This window comes from Epinephelus moara, chromosome 16 (genome assembly GCF_006386435.1).
Source record: "Epinephelus moara isolate mb chromosome 16, YSFRI_EMoa_1.0, whole genome shotgun sequence".
NCBI classification, from domain to species: domain Eukaryota; kingdom Metazoa; phylum Chordata; class Actinopteri; order Perciformes; family Serranidae; genus Epinephelus; species Epinephelus moara.
Window position 1 is genome coordinate 39,735,936 of NC_065521.1, and position 26,471 is coordinate 39,762,406.

Genomic DNA, 26,471 nt, shown 5'->3' on the forward strand with positions numbered 1-26,471 from the left:
TACATACTGTTCATCATCCTCCTGCTTTAAATTTTTTCCAGATATGGGGTAACCATTCATTCATTGACTGTACTGGTATGTTCTATGTCAGGCATGTCCAAAGTCTGGCCCGGCGGCCAACTGTGGCCCTCAGACCAATTTTAATCGGCCCTTGGCTTGACTTTCAAAATATACCATATGTGGACCTTTAAACAATAATGGTTAATCGAACAAGATCACTTTGCATTTTTACCTTTCATGAGGACTATCATACAGTTTGTAGACAGGCATCAGGTAGTAATAGTTTATCAAAAGATAAAAATGGTTGCATTTGTCACACTTTTTCTTTAAAACCCATTTGATGCGAGAATCAGTTGGCCCCCAGGTATTTTCACGTTTTATCTGGCCCCCATTCAAAAAAGTTTGGACACCCCTGTTCTATGTGAACTATGTCTTCGAGTTTGATTTGTTGTTTGTTTTCTTTAAAATGTCTGACGTAAAGGAAGACTTCATTTTGTTGCTGGACAATAATCTCTGTGCTTTTTCAATATTCCAGATCACCAAATGAACGGCTGAAAATAAGCCCACACAAAATCACAATTTACTCCTGTCTGAGGAACGTTTGCTAAGAACTACAGCGCCCTGTTTGAACAGAATATCTGGCCTTAAAAAAGTATGTTTGTGACACTATGTCTTGAAGATTTACAGCTTCATAAGGAACCAGCAGGCTTGGTTCTGAGATTTACTGACAGGCTGGAGAAGTCTTATCCTTAAAATCCTAAAAATTGTGCTAAATTTAGAATAAGCTCAGCTGTAAATATAAGCTTTTAATGGGTTAAAAAATGCATAACTGTCAGTTGGTACTTTATCATGTTGGCACATTCAGAGCTGTTTCCAACAAACAGACAGCAGTACGAGTCACCTGAGCACTCCATCCTTGACGTGGTGGTTTGGCGGCAGGGCTCCTCCTTCCTTCAGCCACTCAATTTTGGTTTCCACACCGCCTGCTGCTGAACAGGTGAACTCCACAGCACTGCCCCGAGCCTTCACTTCAACCTGCGGTGACACACGCACTGCCAAGGGGGCTACAGAGGGGAGAGACATGATTCAGGGAATATCACTATTACAGCCCTCTTCACAAATCCATTTTAATCTTTTCCTAAACATTTGCTATCTATCTACACCTTTAGGAGAGAAGAAGTATTCTGTCTCTGCAGTTGAGCCTTAATCTTGTGATGTGAAATCATTTTATGATCAGCAAACTTACATCTGACTGTGACTTTAGCGATCACTTCGCTGGTGGCCACTTTGTTCCTGGCCACACACTTGTAGCTCCCAGCATCCTCAGCTGTGGCCAGGTTGATCTGAAGGTCCCCTCCGTTAACCTGGGCCCTCGGGGGAAGGTTTCCATCCACCTTGGTCCAAGTATAGGTGAGGGGAGGAGTGCCGTGGGCCAGGCACTGCAACCTGATCACCTCCCCGACACGCACAGCCACATCGTCAGGCACAGAGGTGGCATAAGGAGGAGCTGGAGATAGGAGAACAAAAAAATGTATTATATTTATGTGTTGTCAAGAGAGTTAAACAAAAAGAGTTCATTAAGATAAAATGACAGCAAACAATAAAACCACAGCACTCACTCTCCACATCGAGCATGATGGTGACCTCAGTGGTGCCCATGGTGTTGGTGGCAGTGCAGATGTATTCTCCTGAGTCCTGGCGGCCCACAGTGGGCAGCACCAGGCTGTTGTTCACCACCTTGTGTCTCCACGGCAGAGGAGAGCGCAGCTTGGACCAGGTGATCTTCGGGGACGGGAAACCTAGAGAGACGTGAAATACAAATATTTAATTCCTGTGGCATACACACACCATAAAAAAAAGTTGATACAGATGTTTTTAGACTGTCTTTCGTACACTGTAGAGTTCACACAGTCAAGGAAAACCTGGAAGTCACTGAATTTCTAAATCTAATTTTTCAGGCCTTGAAAAATCATGTATAAGTCAAGTTCTGGAAAGTTTTAATTTTAAGTTTAATGGGTAACATAGACACATAGAGACAGACAACCATTCACACTCACATTCACACCTACGAACAATTTAGAGTCACCGATTAACCTGCATGTCTTTGGACTGTGGGAGGAAGCTGGAGTACCTGGAGGAAACCCACGCTGACACAGGGAGAACATGCGAACCCTTTTGCTGTGAGGTGACAATGCTAACCACTGCACCACCATGCTGCTATATAAAATAATTAAATACAATAATTAACATTTGGAGCACAGTGTACTATGTCCATGAACTTATATGTTGTGAAAGGTCATGGAAATTTTAATTATTGGTCCTTGAAAAGTCAGGGAAAAGTTTTGAATTTTTTTCCATAGATGTGTGGGAACCCTGACAGTGACACAGAAAAACAGGACATAAGAAATGATTTAAATTAACTCCAGGTGTGTCTTTTAGCAATCATTACCATGTGCCTCACAGCGCAGCGTCGCAGTCTGTCCCTCCACCACCACCATCAGCGGCTCAGGAACAGAGGCCCTGGGCGGTGCGGGCACTTGAGAGCCTCCCTCAACATGGACCTCCACCTTGGTCTCAGTGGTGCCCTCGTTGTTGCGTGCGGTGCAAACATACGTGCCACTGTCTTCTGGACGAGCCACTAGAATCTGCACAAGAGGACAGATTGATATATCTCACCATGCACATGCACACAATGTCAGAACAGGACACAGCTGACTTCAAACAACGACTCTGATTCTTTGAATAGAAACACCGAAGTGCTGTACATCTTTAACTGCTCTACAGATGTTGATAGTTTTATATCAATACCTGCATGACTGCATTAGACTCCATGGGCACCGGGCTGCTCAGCATGGTCTTGCGGTTGCTGTCCAGCCTGTGCCATGAGACTGAGGGGCGGGGCTCTCCTGACGCCTGGCATTCCAGGTTAATGGGTTCACCCACCCTGACACGCACAGGTCCAACAGGGGTGACGGTGGCCACGGGAGACTCTGAGGGCACAGATACAGAATACTGATCACACTCTGTATCTGATCAGCCACTAGAGGGAACCCTTCACTCAGAGGTTTGTGGGTGTGTGACTGAGACGTGAAAGTCCTTCTGTAGCTCAATGAATGTGTGCACATGCAGCTCACCTTTGACAATCAAAGACACGATGGTGTGGGTGATGCCGAACGGGTTGCTCGCCACACAGCGGTAGGCACCGTGGTTCATGGAGCGGGCGTTGGTGATGGTGAGAACAGAACCATCAGAGCCAACTTCAACGTTATCTGCAGAACACGAGCAAATGAAACATCAGGTGTAATGTGGATGCTGAAATTTAAAGGGGCAGTCCACCAAATTACTTTATACCTTGAATTTAGTTTACAGCTACTTGGCATAAACAGTAGCATCAGTGGTGTAATGTAGTTACAACGGGCCCCAGTGCACGCTATAATGACGAGCCCTAAGGCAGGTTCCCAACTGGTGGGTTGTGGTCCAATAGTGGGTCACAGTCCATTCTGAATGGACCACAAGTGACTCTCAACTGTGTTAAGTTTGTAAAAAAACACACTTAATTTTGAAGTACACTGAATTTCCAGCACATAACTTTTATTTTGAAGTGCCATTTCCTGCTGTAGAGGGAGTGACTAACGGACAGCTACTTGACAGAGACAGCAAACTAGCTGGACGACATGGCCAAACGGTGCTGAATGTATTAAACTGTGTGGACCTTGAAGTGATGACTGAGGAGAAATCTGGACCCCGTGGCTGGTACAGCTGGGAACCACTGCCCGTGACACTGGATAACACTGACATACATAACAGCCAGAAATCATGATCGTATATACGTATAAGACAAAAATACCTAAGAAAATAAGAACTTATTGATCTAATTGAATAGTTTTTATACCTTATTTATGATTTATGTAGATGTATTCATTCATTTATTCATTTTCTGTAACTGCTAATATCCTGTTAGGGGTCGCCAGGGTGCTGGAGTCTAACCTGGCTTACATAGGGCAAGAGGCAGGGCACATCCTGGACAGGTCGCCAGACTATCACAGGGTGGTTTATGTACAGTAAGCATTTATTTTATATTTTATTACATATTTTGTTACAGATTGCTACTGGTTATTTTACAAAGAGAAAACAGTGATGGAGATGGATTTGCCTTTTCAAAGTTATATAAAGCACATGGCACCGTATTTAATTAAATTTGAGTTTTTCTTTGAACACAGGCATATTTCTAAGAGGGCAATTTAAATTACTCATAAGGGCCCGTTTTCTGCCTCGCATATAGTTGGAGGGCCCACTCTCTACGTGCCCCCTAATGCTAAGCTCGTAAGTTGCGTGTTTCCGTTTCCGGTACATGGGACCTTAAAAATCGATTTCTCATAATGTATTTCAATGGCTAGATGAAAATTATTTTCTGGTCCCGTTTGAATTGTGCCATGAATTTCACATATGTTGTTTGTGAATTTTTAATATATTTTTTCGTGCAAAGAAGGCTTCAATTTAGCGGGAAGAAGTTTGATACTGTAAGGTTTTGTGTGAGAGCGCTTTGTGGACTACAGCTCTTCACTGCTCCAGACACGTATGATATACGTCACCACTTGCACTCGGAACATGGCTGTGTCTCTGGTACACTTTGCCTTCTTCCAAGGAGAGGACAAAAGCCTTAAGCGTGGCTAAAACCACTACAAGTCTGGATATGTGGAAAGTTTCAGCTACACCAGTGGGGAGATGGTCGGCGACGCAGCAGCAGCACTGTGAGTTAAGAAGTGGAGGGAAAGTGTGATGACGTGACGTCACATAGGCGACATGTAGACTTTCTCATTACGTTGTTTCCACAGCCTTTAACTGAAGAATCATACAATAAACTGTCAAACTCTTAACATGAAAAAATATTATTTAGACCCACACAAAACATTTGTGTAGTCCAAGGCATTTAATGACTGGGACCAGAAAATAATAATTTTCTCTCCATTGACTGCCATTCATATTTTCCGAGCCTAGAGGTCCGATGGGGGTCTACCGAAAGGGGCGTGACTTACGAGCTCTATGGGCCCCAGTGCGACTATGCCCCTGGGCAGTATTATGTCTTCTGTGGCTCTAGAGTTTTTAAAAGTTTTTTATAAATGTCATAAATGTTGTATTGACATGGTCTTGAGACTCTTTGGTCTGAGCCGGTCAGTTCAGAACAAAGATTCACGCCGAGACGAGCTGAAACTTTCAAGTACATGCAATGTGCTTGTGCAACATTCTGCAACTAGTCATACCAATGCAGCTAAACAAGGCGGTGTGTAGTCTTCATAGCAGCGACTATCTGTACTTCTGTTCTAACTTTTGGCTGTCAGGATCATCTGCAGCAGATAGGGAGAGTGGGAAACTTGCTACAGTTGCATTTCTATAAGTGACGAAACGGCAAAAACAAAAGCACAACCTGAGCCTCAGATGGGCCGTATTCATAATAATCAATCAATCAATCAATTTTATTTATAAAGCCCAATATCACAAATCACAATTTGCCTCACACGGCTAAATCGTCACAGTGATTTAAATTTAAATAACCAGCGCCAATTAATCAGTCTGTGCTTGTTTATACAATTATCTTTTTTTCAAATTCTGTCATACAGACACGACTGTTCCTCCAACAAATTCATGAGGTGATCCTCTCTTTCCTTTGTAACTGACCTGACCAGCTGACTTTGCTACAAGCTGACTGGCTGTTGAAACAGGTGATGTGCCTAAAATACTATTGTTAGTTTTTTGTCTGAGCTCATGCAAATACTGAAGTTTATCGAATAGGAATATTTTATAGATTATATTGATCCCAAACTGACAAGAATACCGTCGACATATGACGCCCTTTATCTTGTGTTTCTAGAGTTACGTGCTTTTGCAGACATGAAAGGAATTGTTAGTATGTCATATTTCTAAAAGGGAGTTTGGTGTCATATTTTCCACCAGGAGTAAGATGGGAAAGAATCTCGAAAGGATTCTAGCTGTAGTCCAGCAAATAGTCACCATGCAGGATCCTCTGTCTTTGCAAAATCTCTTCTAGTATGCATTATGGGAAGTGTATGATCAAGTGTTTTTTTAGCTTTAATTTGTCTCTTTTTAGAAGAGAAAAACTGAATCGCTCACATGTTGCGTTGTCACCTCTTGAAGATATTCAAAATTAGGCCTGTAAAGTCTGAGAATAAATAAACTCTTTGGTCATTACACCAAAGACCGAGGTTGCAAATCTGAGATCAGAAGAAGAGGTGGATACAACACACACATTTCAAAAGAGAAGCCTTAAAGAGCCTTTTTATGTCATCAAATCATATTTAATGACCTGCAATATTTTAGTAATGCAAAAAATGTCAGTGCAAGTCTACGGAGAAGGGGATCAGAGAATGAAGTAACAGAGGAGTAATTCATGGGTGGGTTGCAGCTGTAATTGCTTGTAAATAATGACATCATAAAATCAGAACTCATTAAATTGGTTTATTCCTCAGTGTGTGTGTTTCTGTGTGTGTTTGTGGTTAATACCTGGCAGCGGCTGGTTGTTGGCCAGTTTCCACTCCAGTCTGACAGGCTGGGCTCCGCTGTACACCCTGCACCTGAAGCTGGCCGACTCCCCCACACGCACCGCAGCGCTGTGGGGCTCGATGGCGATGATTGGACTCTGCAGACCTGCAGCAGAACAAGCAGCGGTTTGGACTCCGGACAGATTCTATTTGAGCGTTCCTGGTGACGATCTCACTTCATTTAGCTGACTTATTATACACAGAAACCTGAAGTAACAAATCACTATTCAATGTGGCTGAGGGCTTCGCTGGCAGCAGTTGAAGACCTCAAACATCTCTGAAGTGCTGGAAGGAGTGAATGAGGATGAGATCATGGGACAGTCGTGAGGAAAATCGTTCAATCTGAGGTCACACTGGGCTACACTGGAAAGTACAACTGGAAAGTTCATTCATGAAGCGAGGCGGTGTTAGTCTGAGAACAACACCCTGCCATGTAATGCCCTGCCCTTAATGTGTTTCTCCCAGACTCTGACTGACGCTGCCATCAACTGAGATTTTCTTGGCGGGAAAGTAATGACTGTCAAGTACAGTGGGAAAATTTGAAAAAGGAACAAATATGAAAATGGACTTTTCATTCTGTGACGATACAGAAAATACTTTTCCTACATCCATCTGCAGAGCAAGACAGTTAATGCAGCGCCTGTATGAGGCCTGATGTGTTGATTAACTTACGTGAAGAAGATGAGGTGACAGACACAGACACAGAGGCCTGGTGGATGTTTGATCCTGGGTTTCCAGAGTTGCCCTGAACCCGACAGATGTACTCCCCGGAGTCCTCTGGAGTGGCTGACAGGATACGCAGCTGACTGCCCAGAACCTGCACACAGCAGATAAGAGAACTCATCGTTTTACTTGTGATAGATTAATACTGCTATCACCTCTACTGCTACGACTGCTGACAAATACTATACAATACTGATACTACCAATAAAAATCCATAGGAACATGTGATTTAATATTAAAATGTTGGCAAAATTGGTATAAAATGCATACGTGCTAGGGACGAGCGAGACATCTGTGTCTGTAATTGTTTAACCAGCATAAGTGATGCCAGCGTCATCTCCTGGTAGGATGCAAACCAGCCTAACACAAGGAAGATACACCTGGCGGCACAACCAGCTCAAACCCCAGGATAAGTTCCAACTGTCTGCATTGTTCATCCAGGAGGGAGAAAAACAAGTCACAAGCCTCTTAGCTCCTGACTGTAGCCTCCAACATGGAGCCAGGGACCGAGGAATGCACGCTGACTTGGGCCAGCGTCTCATAGTTCCACAAGAGATAGTGGCAACCAACTTACGACCAGTCCTGTCAGCGTGCTTTCCTCATACAACTAACTGTCCCTTGGGAGGATGCCACCGAGCAGGCGCCTGAATTCAAGAGATTGCGCTATGCTGACCTTCTAACTGAAGCAGCAACTAGAGGCCGGAAAGCTGAGGTGCGACCGATCAAAGTAGGCTGCAGAGGCTTTGTCACTCGATCCACAACTAGGCTCCTCAAGGAAATCGCGATTAATAGGCAGGCCCAGAGGAAAGTGGTGAAGGATCTGTCCAATGCAGCTGAGAGATGCAGTCATTGGCTGTGTGGCTGACAAGAAAGGATTCCGAGGTGACCACGGAGGAGCCAACCTCCTGACACACACCCAGGCCTGATCTGCCTGTGGTGGGCCTCCCTCAACGGATCTTGTGATAAAGGCCGAAACAACTGATGATGTGTCGGGGGGTGGCTCTGCCAGGTGGTCACGGCTGAAACACCTATGCTCTGGTACGAACCGTGCTGAAACTCCAGGGATTGTAACACCAAGTCCTAACTGATGAATCTGTATCTGTACTTGAAATGGGTGCTGTTTACACCAGAAATGGATCGAGTTTAAATCAAAACTGGGTGGGAACAACTCACAAGTTTTTATTTTAAGTCTGAAAGTGATATGGGTTGATCAGAAGTTGCTATATTTATTGTTTAATAGAAAAAAAATTACACACAACAATCTCAGAAAAGAGAAAGAGGTTAAACACAGGTACCCAAATGAGGATTTCAGGTCTCATTTATCCAGTCGTCTGCTCAGTGCTTCTCAAACACATGCATCTTCGCTTGAACCCTATGATTAACAACACGTCAGTATCAGAAGGCTCAAGCACGGCCGTGGGCACACAGGTGCATTTGAACCCAAGCGGAGTTCATATGCACAAGCGTGTACAGGCGCGTTCAGGGCGTGCTGCTCGGAGGCTGAGTGTCTTATATTGAAGGTTTTAGCAAAAATGCATGTGTTTGGGAAGCACTGAAGACACGACTGGATAAATGAGACTTGGATTATACTGCATGGGTTGTTTTGCTGTTGCTGAAAGGGTTAACAGACTCATTCTATAAGAGGTGGCAACTTTCTTTGACATATTTTCTAGTCTGTAACCCCACCAGATTAGGATTTATATTGTCTGATATATAAATGTAACCGTGGGACTCTAGTGATGTCTGCGTTGTGTTGATATGAAGAGGCCCAGACTGTGGATATCTTCAGAGGTGATCTCTGTTTATTTTTTTTTCCCGTGTTTGCATGTTTTTGTGTGGTTACCTGGTGGTTAGAGGAGAGGCGTCCGCTGGCTTTCGTCCAGGTGACTTGAGGAGGAGGATTTCCAGGAGCGAAGCAGTTGAGCTCCAGACTCTGACCCTCCTGGACGTCAGCTATAGATGGCTGGATGGTGACCACTGAGGTGATGTGGTCGGCTGCACAAACACAAACAGTACTGATTGTTTTCTTCTCCTTTCTTTTGATGCATTTGTTAGTTTATCATGGCTGATGTAAGGTCTGTGGTGGATCCAAGTTCAGATACTTGTTTTGAACTCTTTTCAGTTTTTAACATTCAACATGCTTTTTAATTAGTGTTGTTGAAAGTTATGTTGACTGACATGATTACAATGAAACTACTGTTTGTGTTACTGTGTTTCTCAGATGCTTGGGAACCTTCGGGGAGACTGTCCAAAGAGAGACAGAAGGATATTTGTAGTTAAGGTGAGAGGGTAGAGGGAGAGGTTACAGATTTCTGGATTGGGCAAAAAGGTAAGATTAAAGGGACAGTTCATCCCAAAATCAAAAATACGCATTTTCCCTCTTACCTGTAGTCCTACTTATCAGTCTAGATTGTTTTGGTGTGAGTTGCCAAATGTTGGAGATATTGGCTGTAGAAATGCCTCCCTTCTCTCCAGTATAGTGGAATTAGATGGCACTTGACTCAGGGTGCTTGAAGCGGCAAAAAAATAAATTTGAAAAACTCAACAGCAATGTCTCTTTCCAGAAATCATGACCTGGTTACTCAAGATAATCCACAGACCTTGTTGTGAGCAGTTTCATGTAGGAACTATTTTCCTTCTGGGAACTACACCCACCGGTGTACCACTGTGTACAAGCTCATCTACAGGGTTCCTACACATTTGGAATTTCAAAATTCCATACTTTTCCAGACTTCGCTCTGTTTTTTTTTTTTTCAGAGAATATGCAACATCTGAGTAAATATATTAGTGCATCATATTTCACATCATATTTAATTATTCTTAATAGGCGATTGTAGCCAAGTACCATAATGGCATGCAAATAAAAACTCAGGTAAGTTCAATGTCTGGGCTGAGGCACAAAGGTTGGGACTCTGGGTGCAAGCGATGCAGTAACGAGACGTCGGTGTTTTTTCCTTTCATGTGGCTCAGAATCGCCTTCTCCCCCATGTTGGCGATGTCAACGATTTCACACAAAGCTTGCATCTAGCTCTGTGTGTGAATTGGGAATCCTTGGCCAACCAGTATTTATATACAGTATTGTCAAGCCATACATCCAAAAACTTGCATCTACCCAATGTGAACCACGTGAAACTCGTCTTCTTGTCGAAGGTGCAGTGTTGGAGTGAAACTTGATACCTGGGGGGCTGGAGGAGGGTCATGGGGCAGCGGACTGGACATACCACTTGTCAATCGGGTAAAAGGGGCGGTATGTTTTTTGAGACGTTTGCTCTCACACAAACTGTGCTTGGCCCGGCATGAAACACGATCCAGATTGATTAAATTATTTTTGGAAATACCTAATGTTCTATTTTAGAAAACAATATTTTAGAACAGTGGTAATAGTCTGGAAACATAAATATTTTTCCATACTTTATTTTTCATTTTCCATACTTTTTAATACCTGGAAATTGATCAAATTTATTTCCATACTTTTCCATACTTTCCATACTTGCGTAGGAACCCTAGCCTGAGTGTCAGACTGAAGCTCCCAGAACCTTCAGTCTGACACTGCCTCCATTGAAGGCGATTTACAAGGGGGAGGGAATTTGATTTTTCCCTAACCAATCAGTAGAGATCAACGACTCACCCAGAATCTGACGTCATTAGTATCCATGCACCGAGGGTGCCGAAAACAAGCGAGCATTGCCCGTTTAAAATGTCTCCGTCGTCGTGCACGCCCAGCTGCATCGCCGTTAATCCAGTTTAGCAGCTTCCTTAATTTGGTCCTCCATTAACGCGAGTAGTGGCGAAATACCTTAATAGCATCGTTAATGTGGTCTGTAGGATCTGTAGCGGTCGCCATTGTTGCTAACCTCACCAGTTACCTACCGGCGTACAGCTTGACATCAGCGTGGCGCTGATTGGCTAATCGCTAGACCCGCCCCCACCCCCGGTGTTCATTGGTCCATCCATCGTTTTGACGAGATAAATCGCAAATTCATCGCAGTATGCCAGACCAGAGATGCAAGCCTACTCAGTTGAGTGGGCGGGGTCTATGGTCTGGAACCAGGCTATAGGAACCCTGCATCTAGTAACACTGAGCTAACCTATGTTACAGCTCAGCTGAGAAGGACGCCATTAAAGTTTACATCTCCTGCTGTCATGACCACGAGCCTCTCATCCATGAGTAGATGCACGCTCCCTTCTGCCCAGATATCTGGGAGAGAAATAGAAAATAGTTCCTACATGAAACTGCTCACAACAAGGTCTGTGGATTATCTTGAGTAACCAGGTCATGATTTCTGGAAAGACACATTGCAGTTTTTCAAATGTATATTTTTGATGTTTTGAGCACCACAAGCTGAGTGCCATCTAGTTCCATTATATTGGAGAGAAGGCAGACATCTCTACGGCTGATATCTCCAACACTCTGTAATGCACAGCAAAACTATCTGGAGTGATAAAAAGCACCACAGGTAAGAGGAAAAATATAAACATTTGATTTTGGGGTGAACTGTCCCTTTAAATGTAAGCTTTATTGTTATAGTGCGAACATGTCCTGGAAAGGAACAACACTTGTCTGTTCTACAGGGGTACTTATATACGCGTATATATCTACACCTATATGTGTATGTTCATATCTGTAATATCATTATTTTTTTATTACGGTGGACTGATTCAGTTTGACATCTCACCTTTGAGCACAGACACTTTAATGGGAGCGCTGTTTGAGCCAATGCTGTTGCTACCAACACACATGTAAGTGCCAGCGTCGGACATCTGGATGTTGGGGATGAGCAGAGTGCCGATGTCTGTGCGGTCCATGCGAGCCTGGAGAGGACACACCAATAAGAGACGATATTATACACCTGCCTCAATTATGGCGGCGATCATATACAGCAATGTGCATTTTATTTCTTATTTTATTTTCATTTATATTAAACACATTTTATTTTAATATTTACACCATAAAAACACACACAACTCATATAGTGAAGACAAAGCACTTCACTTACCTGTCTCATGTCGCTTGAAACAACACAGATAAGACACTGCTGACATTATGACATTACTACTGTAGCTAATAGCGACACAAAAGCACTACAGCGTAGAGCTTTAGGACAAGACAAGAGCTGTTATTGCTACAGTTCAGTCTCTGCGTACATGGAATTTGACTCATGATTTCTACGACGCTGTACTTTGTGCATGAATCTGTGCACAAAGTAGAGCTGACATTTCTACGATGATTGGTGAGGTTATAATTTGTTAATATATCATGATCAGTGATGATTGGATTTACTACACTACTATGTTTACTCTGGAACAAGACTAATGTTTGATGATTATAAAGGTGTTGCAAGAAATCAGAGAGTGAGAACTGACAGTTTGTGACACACTGATTTAAGGAAGACGTTTTTAATAAGCATTACAAAGCAGTTCTTAAAGGGTAACTTTGGTAAACTTCAACCTGGACCTTATTCACCCATGGTTTGTATCTAAGTGACTATTGGGAACAACAATTTTTGAAAATGGTCCAGTTTTGAGTGAGAGGGCTGCAGATGACAGCAGTGAAACAGGATGAAATGCAACCGATCGGAGCATTTGTGCATTCTTAATTTACATCCACTTAAAGTGCTTTTTTGTCACTGACAGGCTCAGATTTTTATTATAAGTGTCTGACAACTTTTGGAAAGAATCCCTACAGAGACAGACCTTTTTGTTAAAGAGTATGATCATTTTTGTTACACCAGAATCAGTCCTGAAATCGCTATCATCACACCCACCAGACTCCATTTAAATAAATAGTACTTTTATCATCATAAAACACAGTTAATTCAAAGTTGACAGAAACAAAATAAAACCCACAAAGGCTGCCTTGGTTCATCTTTCCACTGTTCCAAAAATCACCAGCTCTAGTTTGATTGAAATAAACCCTTAATTCACACACTTAGACATGAAAATATGCTGCCTCTATACACGCTTAAATTACTGTTTATTTAAATGGGGTCTGGTGGGTGTGACGATAGCTATTTCGGGGCTGTTTCTACTTTACAAAAAGGATATAACTCTTTACCCAAAATGTCTATCTCTGTAAGGATCCTCTCCATAATGTTGTCAGACACTAAAAATAACAATCTGAGCCTGTCAGTGGCAAAAACAAGCACTTTTAATGGGCGTAAAATGACGATGCACAAATGCCCCAAGTGGTGACAGTGCAGCCTGTTTCGCCACTGTTGGCTGCAGGGCTCCAGCTTAATACTTGTCCAATTCTAAAAACTGTTGTTCCCATTGGTTATTCAGACATGAAAACATGAGAAAATAGAGTCCAGGTTGAAAAATATCAAAGTTAACCTTTGACTGTAAAATCTGAGAATTATCATTAGCCAAAGTCAAAATATCCACCATCAAATACCAAGTAAGAACCAACACTGAACTCTCTGGCTCATGAGCAATCAACAACTTGACTTGTTTGTACACTACTCCACATGGCAGTCAGAGGCCCAGCAAGGCTGAAAATGAGCTTTCATAAAGTTTGGAAACACCTCAGAGGGGAGGGGAATCAGGAGGGGAGGGTCAGGGGAGGGATTACTGTATCCGGGGGGTGTTGGGGCATCCACGGACAAAGCTGCTTAGCTCCGGCCCATTCAACCGTGAGGGAGGCTAAACCGAGCAGTGGCTGAGGCGGGCCCTGGCTCAATGTGTGTCTGAACCCATTGACGAGTTTTCAAAGCAAGCCGTTTGCTAGAGCATACAGAATTTCTGCGTGGTCGCACGGCAGAGCCCGGCTCCCCCTGGGAAAGGCTGACACAACGCAGTGGCTCTCTGAGGCAGAACTAAACAGGCCCCGAAGCCCTCGTCGAACCGAGGAGGGCTGTGTAGAAACCAAACTAACACAATACACCCTTGGATAGGGGGGCAGCGGGCTGCGCCTGGCACGGAGCAAAATATGTCTGAAATACCTACAGTACCTCCTGTATACTTAGTCCTGTTAATACACTCAATGGAATGATGAGGGTCAACTGGGTGCTGAGAGCCCAAACAAGTGAGGGATGGTATGATGTGGACATTACAAAACGAAAGACTATGGAACATTTTGATTAATAAAACGCAACATATAAACATGTACTGCATGCAAATACACTAACAAGTCAACCAGACCCAGCGGGTTGACTTTAATGTATTTGGCATCAGCTGTAAAAAGACTGTGAGCAGCTGTGGTAAATTAACGTTGTTTACAAGGTGTGAATCAAGGACACATTTGATCATGCACTTAGTCAACAATGTGTGAAGACGAGGTCAGTAGCGGACAATGATTGTGAACTACGACACATGACAGACAGACAGTGGACAGATGGACAGACCTGCAGCTCCTCAATACGTCTCTGTAACACATCGAGACTGTTGCTTTTAAACTGATGGAAACCGTGAGAGGGAATGGCCTGAGCAAACGTCAGAACAGGGTGGGATCAAAAACAAAAAAAAGGGGAGGAGGAGGAGACAAACAGAGGGAAAAATAAAGGTAAATGGTCAAAATGCGGAAACAGTCATTAAAACTGACACAGTATGATGAAATACCATCGGCACCGGACACACCTTGGAGTGCAAGATAGAGATACAACACAGCAGAATGTGAAGACAGTCATCAATCCATGTTAAAGTTATCAGCAAGGCGCTGAGACAGCAGGGGGTGCCTCACCTGTGGAGGGATCTGTCCTCCGTTCTTCAGCCAGGTGAGCTTCGGGGTGGGTACTCCTGTCGCTCTGCAGTACAGCCTCAAGTTGTCGCCTTCGTGGGCTTCGATATTTTGGGGACTTACTTGGACTTGGGGCTGGGTGCCGAGGCCACTCGGGTTAGACTCTGACCAGAGAAAGGCATCGTGATCATTGAAACACAAAATTATACCCACTACAGCCAAACACAACTTATTTACTTTGAGACTTAACTTCATTTAAGGTGTTTACTAATCGTCTTATTTCTGTGTTGAAGTAAACTGGCTCAGTCATGTCACTGGCATAAAAATCTCTCCCCAGATTTTGCTAACATTAGCCACATAAACTACTGTTCATACCAGACCATGTAAGACCAGCATAACCACTGAGTGTATTGACTTCAGCAATGGTGTGTGTTATTGCTTGAGCTTTGCTTGTTATACAGTCAGAATACCTCGGATGCATTTTTGGACTGCCTGACTGTACCATGGCCTTTTACACTGAGTGAGTTGGCCAGTCGTTTTTTTTATCCTTTTATCTTCTATTTGCCTCATCCTCGAATAACACCTGATTTATTTTACAATTAACTACAGAGCCTTAACCCAGTGCAGCACTTCCTATTTTTTCTTCATGAAGAAAACAGGGTCCAGGTTGGAAAATACCAAAACTACCCGTAACATATTTGATATCTGTTTAGGTTACAAAAACAGTGACGTGAGATGCTGCTGTTGTTTCAAGCTAGTTGTCCCCTCCCCCCAGGAAAAAAAAACAATCCATGAAGCACTGAAAATGCTGATTTAACTGCAACAGTTTCATTTTCCTGCCATATTTCTTGTTTTTTAGAAATGGCTTTGTTTATGGTGTATATGTGGTGCCAAATATACTCGTTCCCATGGTTTAAGGGGACATTGCACTGAGTTACAGGAACTTCCCGGGGGCATACCCTACCTACCTCCCTCTAACCATCACCACTTCATGTCTACCCTCAAATTTATCCTAATCTTAACCTTACCCTAAATCTTAACAAGTCGGAATTATAAAATCTAATGATTTATATGGTGTGGACCTATTTTGTCCCCACAAGGGTGGTGAGTCCCCACAGTGTGAGTGTGTAAACAGATTCATGTCCCCACAACGTGTGACACACGTTCACACACATAAACGCAGAGCATACTTTGGACAAAGAGGGAAACCCGGGCCATGTGCTCCCCATGAGTGTTCAGGGCCTTGCAGGTGTAGTCTCCCTCATCAGCTGGGTCCACTGATGTGAAGGTCAGTACGCCACCTCGGATCACAGCTCTGGGACTCATCCTGTTCCCTGGACCTCCTGCAATATATATACAGACCCTGTCACTGAGTTCTGAAGGGCTAACGTCTATGATTTTGTACTGAACTGAATTTCAGACAACAGAAAATAGCTTTTCCACTCGCAAACACTGCAAAAATAGAGAGCTCAGTGGTCATACCGATCCATTCAATGGCAGGGGTTGGGTTCCCGGTCACCGTGCAGCGAAACTCTGCCCGCTGGCCCTGCTGGACATTCAGCACTGAGGGAGTGACGGTGGCCACAGGCTGGGCCCCCTCTGCAGCTGCAGAAGGAGACACTTCAGTCAAACACAGCTCTAAACAGAGAGTGAAACTTCCCAGAGGCACGTGGAGGAATAAAGCGTGATAATATAGATTGGTGTGGTGGTGAAGTGAAATATGAAACCTTGTCAGGAGTCTAAAACCACTGCTTGGGCATTACACTAAGCTGTGGGAATGCTTTTGATCATAATGAATCGATCAGACTGAGGGAGAGTGATGGCGTCCGCCCGTGCCCCCACCCTCACCCTTGGCTGTCTGGATCCTCAGAGCAGACCAAACAGATGAGAAGTGGCAGGCAGGCATTGGCATGGCCTCAGGGCATATTGCTGTCTGCGCCAGTTTGGCTGGCCGCTAGACTTCGTATTCAATCCGGCATGATCCCAGAGTGACAGAGCAAAAGAAAGGCCTCTTTCAGTCGGGAGGGAGGAGTATGAGACTATCTAAGCAGCCTGAAAACCTCTGGGACTGTTCTCGCCTGGGCCGAGCTTTGACTCTCTGACCTTAGTGACACCAATACTGCAGGACAGAGAGGAGTTTCATTGTCCTCCACTGTGGGCGGGGCAGATGTGGCGGCCTAAAGTCTACACTCAACACACAAGTAACATCTGAGAATGGTAAATAATTTGATTGTGGGTAAAACAGATTGTTTTTAGAGTGTCTGTCATGAGTTTCGTAAAGATCTATGGTAGAATCAGTGCATCAGGAGATGAAACTTTGATAGGGTCGATCCACCCACTTCTAAGGAATACTTCACCCCCCTAAATGATTATTTGTATATCATTTGTTTAGCATTTGTTATGCTGAATTTGTGAAGAAAACGTTTTTCTTGCAAGCCTCCATGGTGAACGAAGAATCCAAAAACGTCCGCATTTAACAACAGTAAAACTATAACAAAGCATCTGATCTCATCCAAGTCTCATTTACCCATTTGCTTGCTCAGTACTTCCCAAACAGAAAGCCCTTTCCAACTCGGAACTGAACTGAAAGTGAAACTTATCTATGCTCTCTTCAAAGCCAGACTCCATTGACAAAATCAGTAATTTTACCTCACTGAACACAGGAGCTGCTGCTCTACCACTGCCTCCATCTGTGTGACTTTGGTGGATCCGAACTAACCCTTTAAAACACCAAAGTGACACAATGACACAAAGAAACTGACTAATCGAGGCAGTGGTAGACCAGCGGCTCCTGTGTTCAGCAAGGTAAAATTACTGTTTTCATTAATGGAGTCTGGCTTTGAAGAGAGCATAGGTTAGTTCAGTTGGGAAGTGCTGAGCTGACTGGATAAATGAGACTTGGATTATACTGCAGAACTGGTGGGAGAGTCAACTGACACATCTTTTGATATAGTTTTGCTGTTGTTAAAAGTGGACCCCTTTTCCTTCAATCGAGAATTTTCTGTATTTTTGGATTCTTCGTTCACTGGAAGCACACAAGGAAAACGTTTTCTTCACAAATCTTAAGTGCTATATCATAGGCAACTGGACTTGCTTAAGTTTCTTGAGGATGTTTCATCTCATATCCAGGAGGCTTCTTCAGTTCTAACGGACTGGTGCGGAGTCACAGGCTTTATACTCTGTGTGGGTGTGAACCCTTGCAGAGGTCACATGTGAGTCATCGACCCACCCGGCCATCTTGTGTGTCGTTAGGGTTGGATGTGTCCAGGTGTGAGTGGGTGTTAAGTCTTCTGGGGAGGGATCCTAAGACTGCATTATAGGTGGGTGATAAGTGGTGTTGTAGTCCACCTCTTCTGTTTAATGATGGTCGTTCCAGTATGAAGTGGATCTCAACATCTCTGTAAGGGTTCACACCCACACAGAGTTTAAAGCGACTCCTCAACAGTCCGTCAGAACTGAAGAAGCCTCTTGGATGAGAGGCGAAATGTCTTCAAGAAACTCAAACATGTCCAGTTGCCTACGATATAGCACTTAAGATTACCATGACCTGGATGACTGATGGTCTTTACTGACATTTTCTTCACAAATTCAACACAACATGGGGTGAGTATTTGATACAGAATTCTCATTCAGGGGGCAAAGTATCCCTTTAAGAAAGCACATTATTTCTTACTTCACTACCTCTCGTGACATCTATCCAAGAAGATGGGTTTGGTTTTATCTGTCCAGGGTCTTGAACTATTCCCACTACAATGGAGGTGGATGATATTTAATTTGCGCTGCTAAAACCAGAGAAAAATAACTTTTAAACAAGACTAAGAGTTGACAGCAACACTAGCTGCTCTCAGATGCTCTACTGTAGAGCGCTACTTTGAGCCAAATGCTAAGATGTTTATGTTTAGCCACTGTAAGGTTTACCATGTTTACGAACTTAATTTAGCGTGCTAGCCTGCCAACATTGGCTAACTAGCATTAAACCCCTGAGGCTGATGGAAAGGTCATTAGTTTTGGAATCTGACCTGATGATTGCGCTAAATGAAAAGGTAAAAGATCGCACAAGTAATTAGGATTCATCTTCTGGCGATCCTGAATGTCTCTACAAAAATTTGGTGCCAATACATCTTGTAGAGATTTTTCGTAACTTGAGTGAAAACTCTGACCTGTTGGTGGGGCTAAATGAAAAGTCAAAAGATCACCAAAGTCATTGGATTCATCCTCAGGGGAGGCAGTAAAGACAAGACCTCGGTAAATCTGGAGAGATAAAACCAAATCTTGCTGCATGTCTAGATTGCACCAGAGGTAAGGAACAAAACAATGTTTTCTTATACTTTGGATGTATTAAATATTTAATGTCTTAGTGACATATGCCTTACAGTTTGACTTATACCGATATAAATATCACATTAACAGTGTAATTTAAAGTCTCTCCGTTTGATGCACTGAAACTAGGCTCCTTACACTGGACACAAGTCTGCTACCCACATTCAGCTACGATGTAATGAGGTTGTGATGGGATGTATTAAGCACAGTATGATGTTTGAAGCCCAGATGACAGCTAATTCCCAGTATAGCGTGTTTCCTGAGGAAAAAAAGGTAAGAGCAAAGTGGGAAGAGAAAGAGGAAGTAGAAGAAGGGACACCTCTTGTCTCTGAATGTGGAGATATTGTAAGTGAGCATCTATTTTACTGGAATAACCAACCAAGTAAATCGTTTAGCAAGATGTGGTAAAATGTCCCATTTAATGGGTTAAACTGTATTAAACCTGTTGTTGTATTGATTTTCTCTACATCTTCATGTTTTTGTCCAATTTACAGGATCATGTTTCGACATTATTCTGCAATTATTATCAGTTTTCTTGAGTAATGCAGCGAGTTTATCATCTATAATATCAGTTTCTACTGGACGACACTGACTGTGATCTTATTTTTAACGTGACTCAACATTCATGAGGAGTTGCCCGGAAGAATGACCATGCACTTTTTCCTGCAGTGATGGACCCCAATGAACCCAAAGAGCCCAGTAGGAGCCAGTAATGCTCATGTACAATGCAAGCTTCAGCTCTTTAACAAAGACAGGAACTTGAGAACTTATACTGAAAACAAATATCCATCTTTAGATCTAAATTCAACTAAAGACGCTTGTTTACAAAGAGCAAAAGACAGAAGAAGTTCGTAGAGAGTTTCTGCAGATGCTTGATTGTACATGGGCGCTACCAGGCCACCAGTATATCCTCAGTATATGCTGAGGAAGATGAGTGCATGCATGATACAGAGAGCGAGAGGCGGGTCCCTCCAGGGAGCCCGGGCAGAGAGGAAACCATGCCCATGCGGACTTACGCTTTCCGTGTCCTTCAAACATTTCATAGGCTGTGTAAAACATCTGAGTCTGTGAGGCCTCTGGAGTTGTGGGAGGAAGGGAGGGAAGGAGGGGGAGGGGACAGGTAAACTGACAGGTCAGGTTTCAGGGTAACAGCAGTTTACCTCCCATCTCCCCCGGAGACACTTATCCAACTCCAAATGTGGGCCGCCGTGGGTTTGTCCAATTGATTACAGAAAACATCACACATGATGTAAACTAAAAAAATAATGAGCTTGAATTAAAGTGGCACCAACTGTACATCAGGCGTGACGCCGTTTTTGTTTTTGAACTCATGATTCAATTCCTACCTTCATTTTTTTAATCGTAACAGTTGGTGCCGTTTAGTACAAAGCTCTGTGCATTCAAGTTTCACACTTACCTGATTATACAGTTATTGAGACAGTGAAGAACACCATGGACTGAAGTATGTTGGTAAGAATGTCCATTTGCTTGTAACAGTTCACACTTATCTCACACTCCAACCCAGTGATACTCAACTTACAGCCCGCGGGCCAAATCTGGCCCTCAACAGGATGCCAGGTGGCCCACTGATCATGTTCTCATTCACAGCTAAAACAAACTGAGTCATACTGGGATTTTGTTTTAAGGTCTGGGGGAAAAATACCGACAATTATCACAATTTAATTTTCCTTGATAATAATATAACAAATGTTTGATATAATTAAACCACGCAAACGCTGGAAGAGGGGGGGGGGGCTGATGCACCTTAAAAAGCTAGTTGCCAACCGCCATTAAATAGAGAGGAAGACGAGCCCTGTTTCCAAACACTTTCAGTATGGTACCTTTGGAACCTAGACCCTAGGATTTCCACCACAAACAGTCCTCTTAATGTGGGTGGGGTTGTTGTCACTCACTGCTCCGTCCAGCACTCACTGTATTTCCTCCTTTATCAGTCTTTGCCTCGTTTATCGTCCACAGAACTTTGAGAGATTTTCTAACAAAATAAAACAGGCTGCAGTGAGAGTCTCTCTCCATGGGGTATTTAAAAATAGCAGGTTTGTGCATTTAGTCCTTCTCAGGCAAGCTCAGGGGTTTAGTGTTGCCGGAGCCCACAGGAACACTGCTCCACAGCGCTGTATTTTTTGCAGAGTAAGGATTAGTATATATGTAGTTCACATAATCCTGTCAAAATTAATATATACACTTTTAAAGGCTTGAAGATTCACTCGTTATTTAAAGTGTATGCCATCCAAGAGAGACAACAAAAACTCAACTAATGGTCAAAGTTGTCACAGTGAAATTTAAGGTGTGTTGGTAGATTCATGTCATCACCTCATGCATTGAGTAACATTACAAGTTAATGTTCCACCTTAAAAGTTGCCGGCAGTCGGCCCAGTGAATTAAGTTATTTTTTCTCAGCAGCAAAACATCCTTTCATTTTATAGTTGTAGTTTACTAATATATGTAACATCTCCACGGTATGAACAGTGGTTACATCACAACAAACATAGTTTAATTTTTAGTCACAATATTAATAAATTATATAATAAGAGAATCGATATTGGGCTTTCTTGGTCGATATAATATCGCCACGCAAAATATTGTGATACTATGCAGTGTTGATTTTTCCCCCCACCCCTGGCAAATAGGTAATTACTAATGTTTGGCCCCTGGCCTCCTGTCATTTTACAAAAGCGGCCCCCGGGTGAAGCAAGGTGAGTATCTCTGCTCTACAACAACCAAAAACCAAAAGCAACAACACTCCAAAATGCTTCTAATGCTGTGAATTCAAAATCAAGACACACACACACACACACTCAGAGATGATGAGAACTGTGCAGCAGCACGAGGACAGATGGAGTTATGCAGAGGAGCCACACATGAGACATGCAGGTTAGTAGCAAGAAGCAGTTTCAAAACTTTGGAACAACAGTTTCATTTCAGCTGTTAAGAAGCCGACATACAGCTTGTGGTGATCCTGAATTGATCTATGTAAACGAGCCCCGTCCATGAATTATCAGGTCACTTTGATCAATTCTCATTATTTTAATCAATTTTCTCTTTTTCACAAAATATCTTCACAGTTAAGATAAATACATTACAATGTGACACGTGTGCATTACATCAGATTCTTTAAAAGAAATGTAAAAAAAATAATGAGTAAAAATCTTTACAGAAGCACCGTTGGGTATATTTGCAATCATGAATGAACATATGAAGCTGATGCAGTCACTGTAAAGTCATAAAAATCAAACCATAAAAAAAAGATTTTAAATGTGACCTGTAATTGAAGACGTTACCAGAGATATATAAAAATATTTTCCTAATAAAAAACAATTGAAATTGCCTAAATGTAAACACACATCATGCAAAGTATTTGCATTCACATGGCCAATTCCCTTGAAAAAAAATTACCAAAAAGAAAAGAAATTCTAACATTTCTGATATAGCTGATTTCATGGAAACATTTCAGGATAACATATTTCAGTCAATCAAAAAAAAGAAAAGAAAATGTGCCAACAATATTGACAGGTTGTAAATAAAAAGACCATAATATACAATTGGAGATAATTATTGACAAAATAAAGATTAAAAAAACATTTTTTCTTTTGCATTTCAAGTCAGATCTTAAATATTTTACCGACTAAATCTGACGAGTAACAATCGATACAAACAAGACCGACTTTTGCCGACACTAAAGGAATGATATTACAGCAGTATGACAGCACGTTTAGAAAGGTTTAACCAACTGCATGGCTGATAGCACCGTTTTGTTCGTTCAGCATTCAGACAGTAGTTTCAGGAGGGAATACTGTATCGAGTGGAACAACACAAATGAGATCAGGGGATGTGGGGTTCTTCCTACTTCTCTCTTCCAGATACACTGAAGTCCTCTTTGTATGTCAGTTGCAGAGTCACTAAGCACCAATCGTGGCATCCACATTCCTCCTCATCATTTATACACTACAGCTCAGGGAGGGAGGGGCCCCAGGAGCCCGAAGTTAAAGACACCAGAATCCAGCACCCTGCTAGTGAAACCTCTAACAGCAGGAAACAGCAACTCTACCAGTGATCGAGAAGCAGCCAAACCACCACCGATTAATTCAACCCAAAATATAAAGAGGAAAGAAAAAAAAATCTGCAGCAGCTTCAGTAGAGTGTTGGCGGAAAGCATTACCCACAAATCCCTGATTCGAAAGAGCGCTCGTTTGGCCTAAATGTAGTAGATGTGTCATGACTTTGATTGCCCGTTTGTTAAAGCTTAAACTGCATACTTGACCCCGTATGTTATCTGGAAAATTTATACTCTACAGTTTTAGTTTTAACCAAACCCACAAGCTGTATTTCTTCATATAAAGTCCAGGAAAATGCACTGATCAGAGACAGCGAGTTAAAAAAAGAGCTGGAATGGCAGCAGGATAATGAGACACAGCTTATATGTTGGTATCTGAGAGCAGAAGGCAAAAGCATTGGGAGTTAGAGCGGCAAGCTTATGATGCTGTTAACCCAGAGCTGTTTATAGTGCATGATGAGAGATGCAGTAAAACAGAGAAGCATGCATCATCGCAAGCTGGAAGGAGGGGACTCAAGTTTAGGGCTAAGGGACACTACACGAGCCAGAGCTGGTAGGGTAGCAGGGGGTGATGGGTAATGGAATGTGGTGCCGAGCATCACGAACCTGGCACGTAGAGGATGGCGTTGCCCTCGTCCATGGCAAACATGTTGGAGCCTGTGCAAACGTAGACGCCTGCGTCCTCGGGCTGGACGTTCTGAATTGTCAGGATGCCGTTGAAGTCCATAGCCCGGTTGGGCAGCTTTCCGTTACCCATCCGTGTCCAGACCAGCGTGTAGGCTGGGGACTGTGGAGAGAAGGGTGGATAAACACACACGAATTAAACACGGGACAAAAATGCTGCGGACACAGTATTCCATTGAATCAAATCAGGCTTATTTAAGTGCATTTAAAGACAACCCCAAGTGCTGTACAAATTAAAAGAAGATGGAGAGACGCTGTGCTGCTGCCAGAGGAGCCGATGAATGAGTTCCATCTGAGCGGTAAGTCACTAAAAGAGTCTGAGAAGTCTGGGGCTGTTCATAAAACATTCAGGACGCCACAGTTTATTCCACACTACTGACGCTGCTCCTCTTTTTGGAACCACCACAGAGTCAGTAATAATTTCACTGTCAGCCATGATTGTTGTTGCCGTGGGTAACAGTATGACGTCGATTTGTCAACAAGTCGAAGTATCACATATGAATTTTTCAAGATTATAAAACACTATACTAAAACCACTACGAACACCCAAAGGCCATCAGTTGAAAAGTCGCTGCCACAGTAGCAACATTAACGTAACCATGGTGTAACCCTAAATTCGAGTTTTGGCACAGCTGTCGCTATTTCATTGTTTTCAGTTCATGAATCTTCACTGTAACATTTTGGTCGGCTAAAAAAAGTCCTGTTCAGCGTTTGGTTGTACTAAAACACCCTCTGAGGAGTCAGATGTTCAGTTTTTCTGTTAAGAACATTTTGCTTTAATGGTTTCAAGCCTGTTTTTGCTAGAAAATTAGCATTAGCATTATTACAGTTAACCAGACTGTAAATGTATCATGCTAAAAGAGCTAGCAACTAGTCTTAATGCATTTCTAGCTCCAAATATCCAAGATAGTGACGGCCAAAATGCCAAATTTGAGGCTTCAAAATGGGAGTCCATAAACCAATGGGGTCGATTATTTTTATACAGTCTATGTAGAGCGCCCAGTTTGTTGGGCTTTGGAGTCTTGCCATCACCGTGAAGTAGCCAGGCAACCAGCACTGAGTTTTAATCAGAGGTGCTGATAGGTGGGAATTTTTACCTTTGGACAGAGCCAGGCTAACTGTTTCCCCCTGTTTCAAGTCTTTATGCTAAGCTAGGCTAACCAGCTGCTGGGTCCAGCTTTTTTTTTAAACTGACAGCTATGAGAGTGGTGTCAATCTCCTCAACTAACTATTGACAAGAAAGTCAATAAGAGAATTTCTAAAATTGTCAAACTTCCTTTAAATTAACAAAATTTTCTTATTAAAAAATAACAGCAGTGCTCATTGAGCAGTGTTACCTTGCTCTTTGCAGTGCAGATGAAGCTGACAGTCGACCCCACCCTGACAGTCTGAGCTTTGGGCTCCTCAACTGTCACCTCAATGGCTTTGGATGGAACACCTGATGAAATGAACACACAATTCATTTATACTGATCGTTCATACATACAGTTATAAAGTATTCTAAACTATTCTTCTATTCTAACTCTAAATACTAACTCTGCACCACACCACAGTAAACTAAACTGAAGAATGAGGTCTCACATAATCCGTGTATAAGCAAACCCATGTGTTGAAGCGTGGATGGTATCTGCTTCAACAAACACAATGAGGGAAAAACCTATTTACTAATATGGCAGCGAGAGCATACACACTTGTGACAACAATTTCAGCTCTGCTCCTGTTGGTGCTGCGCTGGTCTCTGCAGGTACAGATGTAGACGCCGGCATCACTTGGCTGCACGCTGGGGAAGTACAGCTCTGCTCCTGCACACACAGGTGAGACACAGGTGTCATATTCACACGTAATATGTCGACCAATTTCATTTTATGGGATTTCTTGTACTACAGGAACAAGTCTATCCATCCCACACCAGTTGTGATCATGTGTTTGAAGTGTGTGTCGTACCTTGTCTGCGTCTGTCAGCACTGCTGGAGATGGGTCGTCCATCCTCTCTGGACCAGTAGAAATAATGTGGAGGAGAGCCGGACACCTGACACCGCAGGGTGACAGGGCCGCCCTGGGATGACAGGACCTTCTCTGGATAAACCTTCACCACCAGCGAGGCTGCAGCTGCACAGTGCAAAGGTCATAACAAACTCATCAGGAATACTTTCTGAGAATATCAAAACAAACAGCATCAGAGTGCACGTTCACAAAGCGAGCGCAGGCAGTGAGCTAGACTTATTATTTCTGTCTAAAGCCCTGTTTCCACCAAACACTGTCGGTATGGTACCTTTGGAACCAACAGTAACCCTTCAGACATGGTACCTAGACCCTAGTGTTTCCAGCACAAACAGTACCCTTAAACGTGGGCGGGGTTGTTGTCACTCACTGCTCCGTCCAGCACTCACTGTATTTCCTCATTACCGGTGACACATGGAAGTCTGCATCTTGTTTATCG

The 26,471-nt window shown here is 43.0% G+C and overlaps 1 protein-coding gene across 2 annotated transcripts in view; it reads right to left on the minus strand.

Annotated features, from left to right (window-relative positions):
* hspg2 (heparan sulfate proteoglycan 2) overlaps positions 1 to 26,471 on the minus strand; it is a 166,327-nt gene that overhangs the window by 22,560 nt on the left and 117,296 nt on the right. The window contains exons 42-60 of one of the 2 annotated variants that reach the window (XM_050064829.1): positions 25,976 to 26,140; positions 25,723 to 25,833; positions 25,369 to 25,469; positions 23,954 to 24,134; positions 20,292 to 20,351; positions 16,438 to 16,560; positions 16,146 to 16,298; positions 14,959 to 15,119; positions 14,624 to 14,701; positions 11,957 to 12,092; positions 9,124 to 9,275; positions 7,230 to 7,374; positions 6,520 to 6,663; positions 3,135 to 3,269; positions 2,809 to 2,990; positions 2,450 to 2,645; positions 1,620 to 1,799; positions 1,247 to 1,507; positions 902 to 1,064 (exon numbers count right to left, since the gene is read on the minus strand). In XM_050064829.1, coding sequence (XP_049920786.1) covers positions 902 to 1,064; positions 1,247 to 1,507; positions 1,620 to 1,799; positions 2,450 to 2,645; positions 2,809 to 2,990; positions 3,135 to 3,269; positions 6,520 to 6,663; positions 7,230 to 7,374; positions 9,124 to 9,275; positions 11,957 to 12,092; positions 14,624 to 14,701; positions 14,959 to 15,119; positions 16,146 to 16,298; positions 16,438 to 16,560; positions 20,292 to 20,351; positions 23,954 to 24,134; positions 25,369 to 25,469; positions 25,723 to 25,833; positions 25,976 to 26,140 — 2,827 coding nt within the window. The remainder of the gene's footprint in view (positions 1 to 901; positions 1,065 to 1,246; positions 1,508 to 1,619; positions 1,800 to 2,449; positions 2,646 to 2,808; positions 2,991 to 3,134; positions 3,270 to 6,519; positions 6,664 to 7,229; positions 7,375 to 9,123; positions 9,276 to 11,956; positions 12,093 to 14,623; positions 14,702 to 14,958; positions 15,120 to 16,145; positions 16,299 to 16,437; positions 16,561 to 20,291; positions 20,352 to 23,953; positions 24,135 to 25,368; positions 25,470 to 25,722; positions 25,834 to 25,975; positions 26,141 to 26,471) is intronic. The other variant, XM_050064830.1, reaches the window with a different exon arrangement.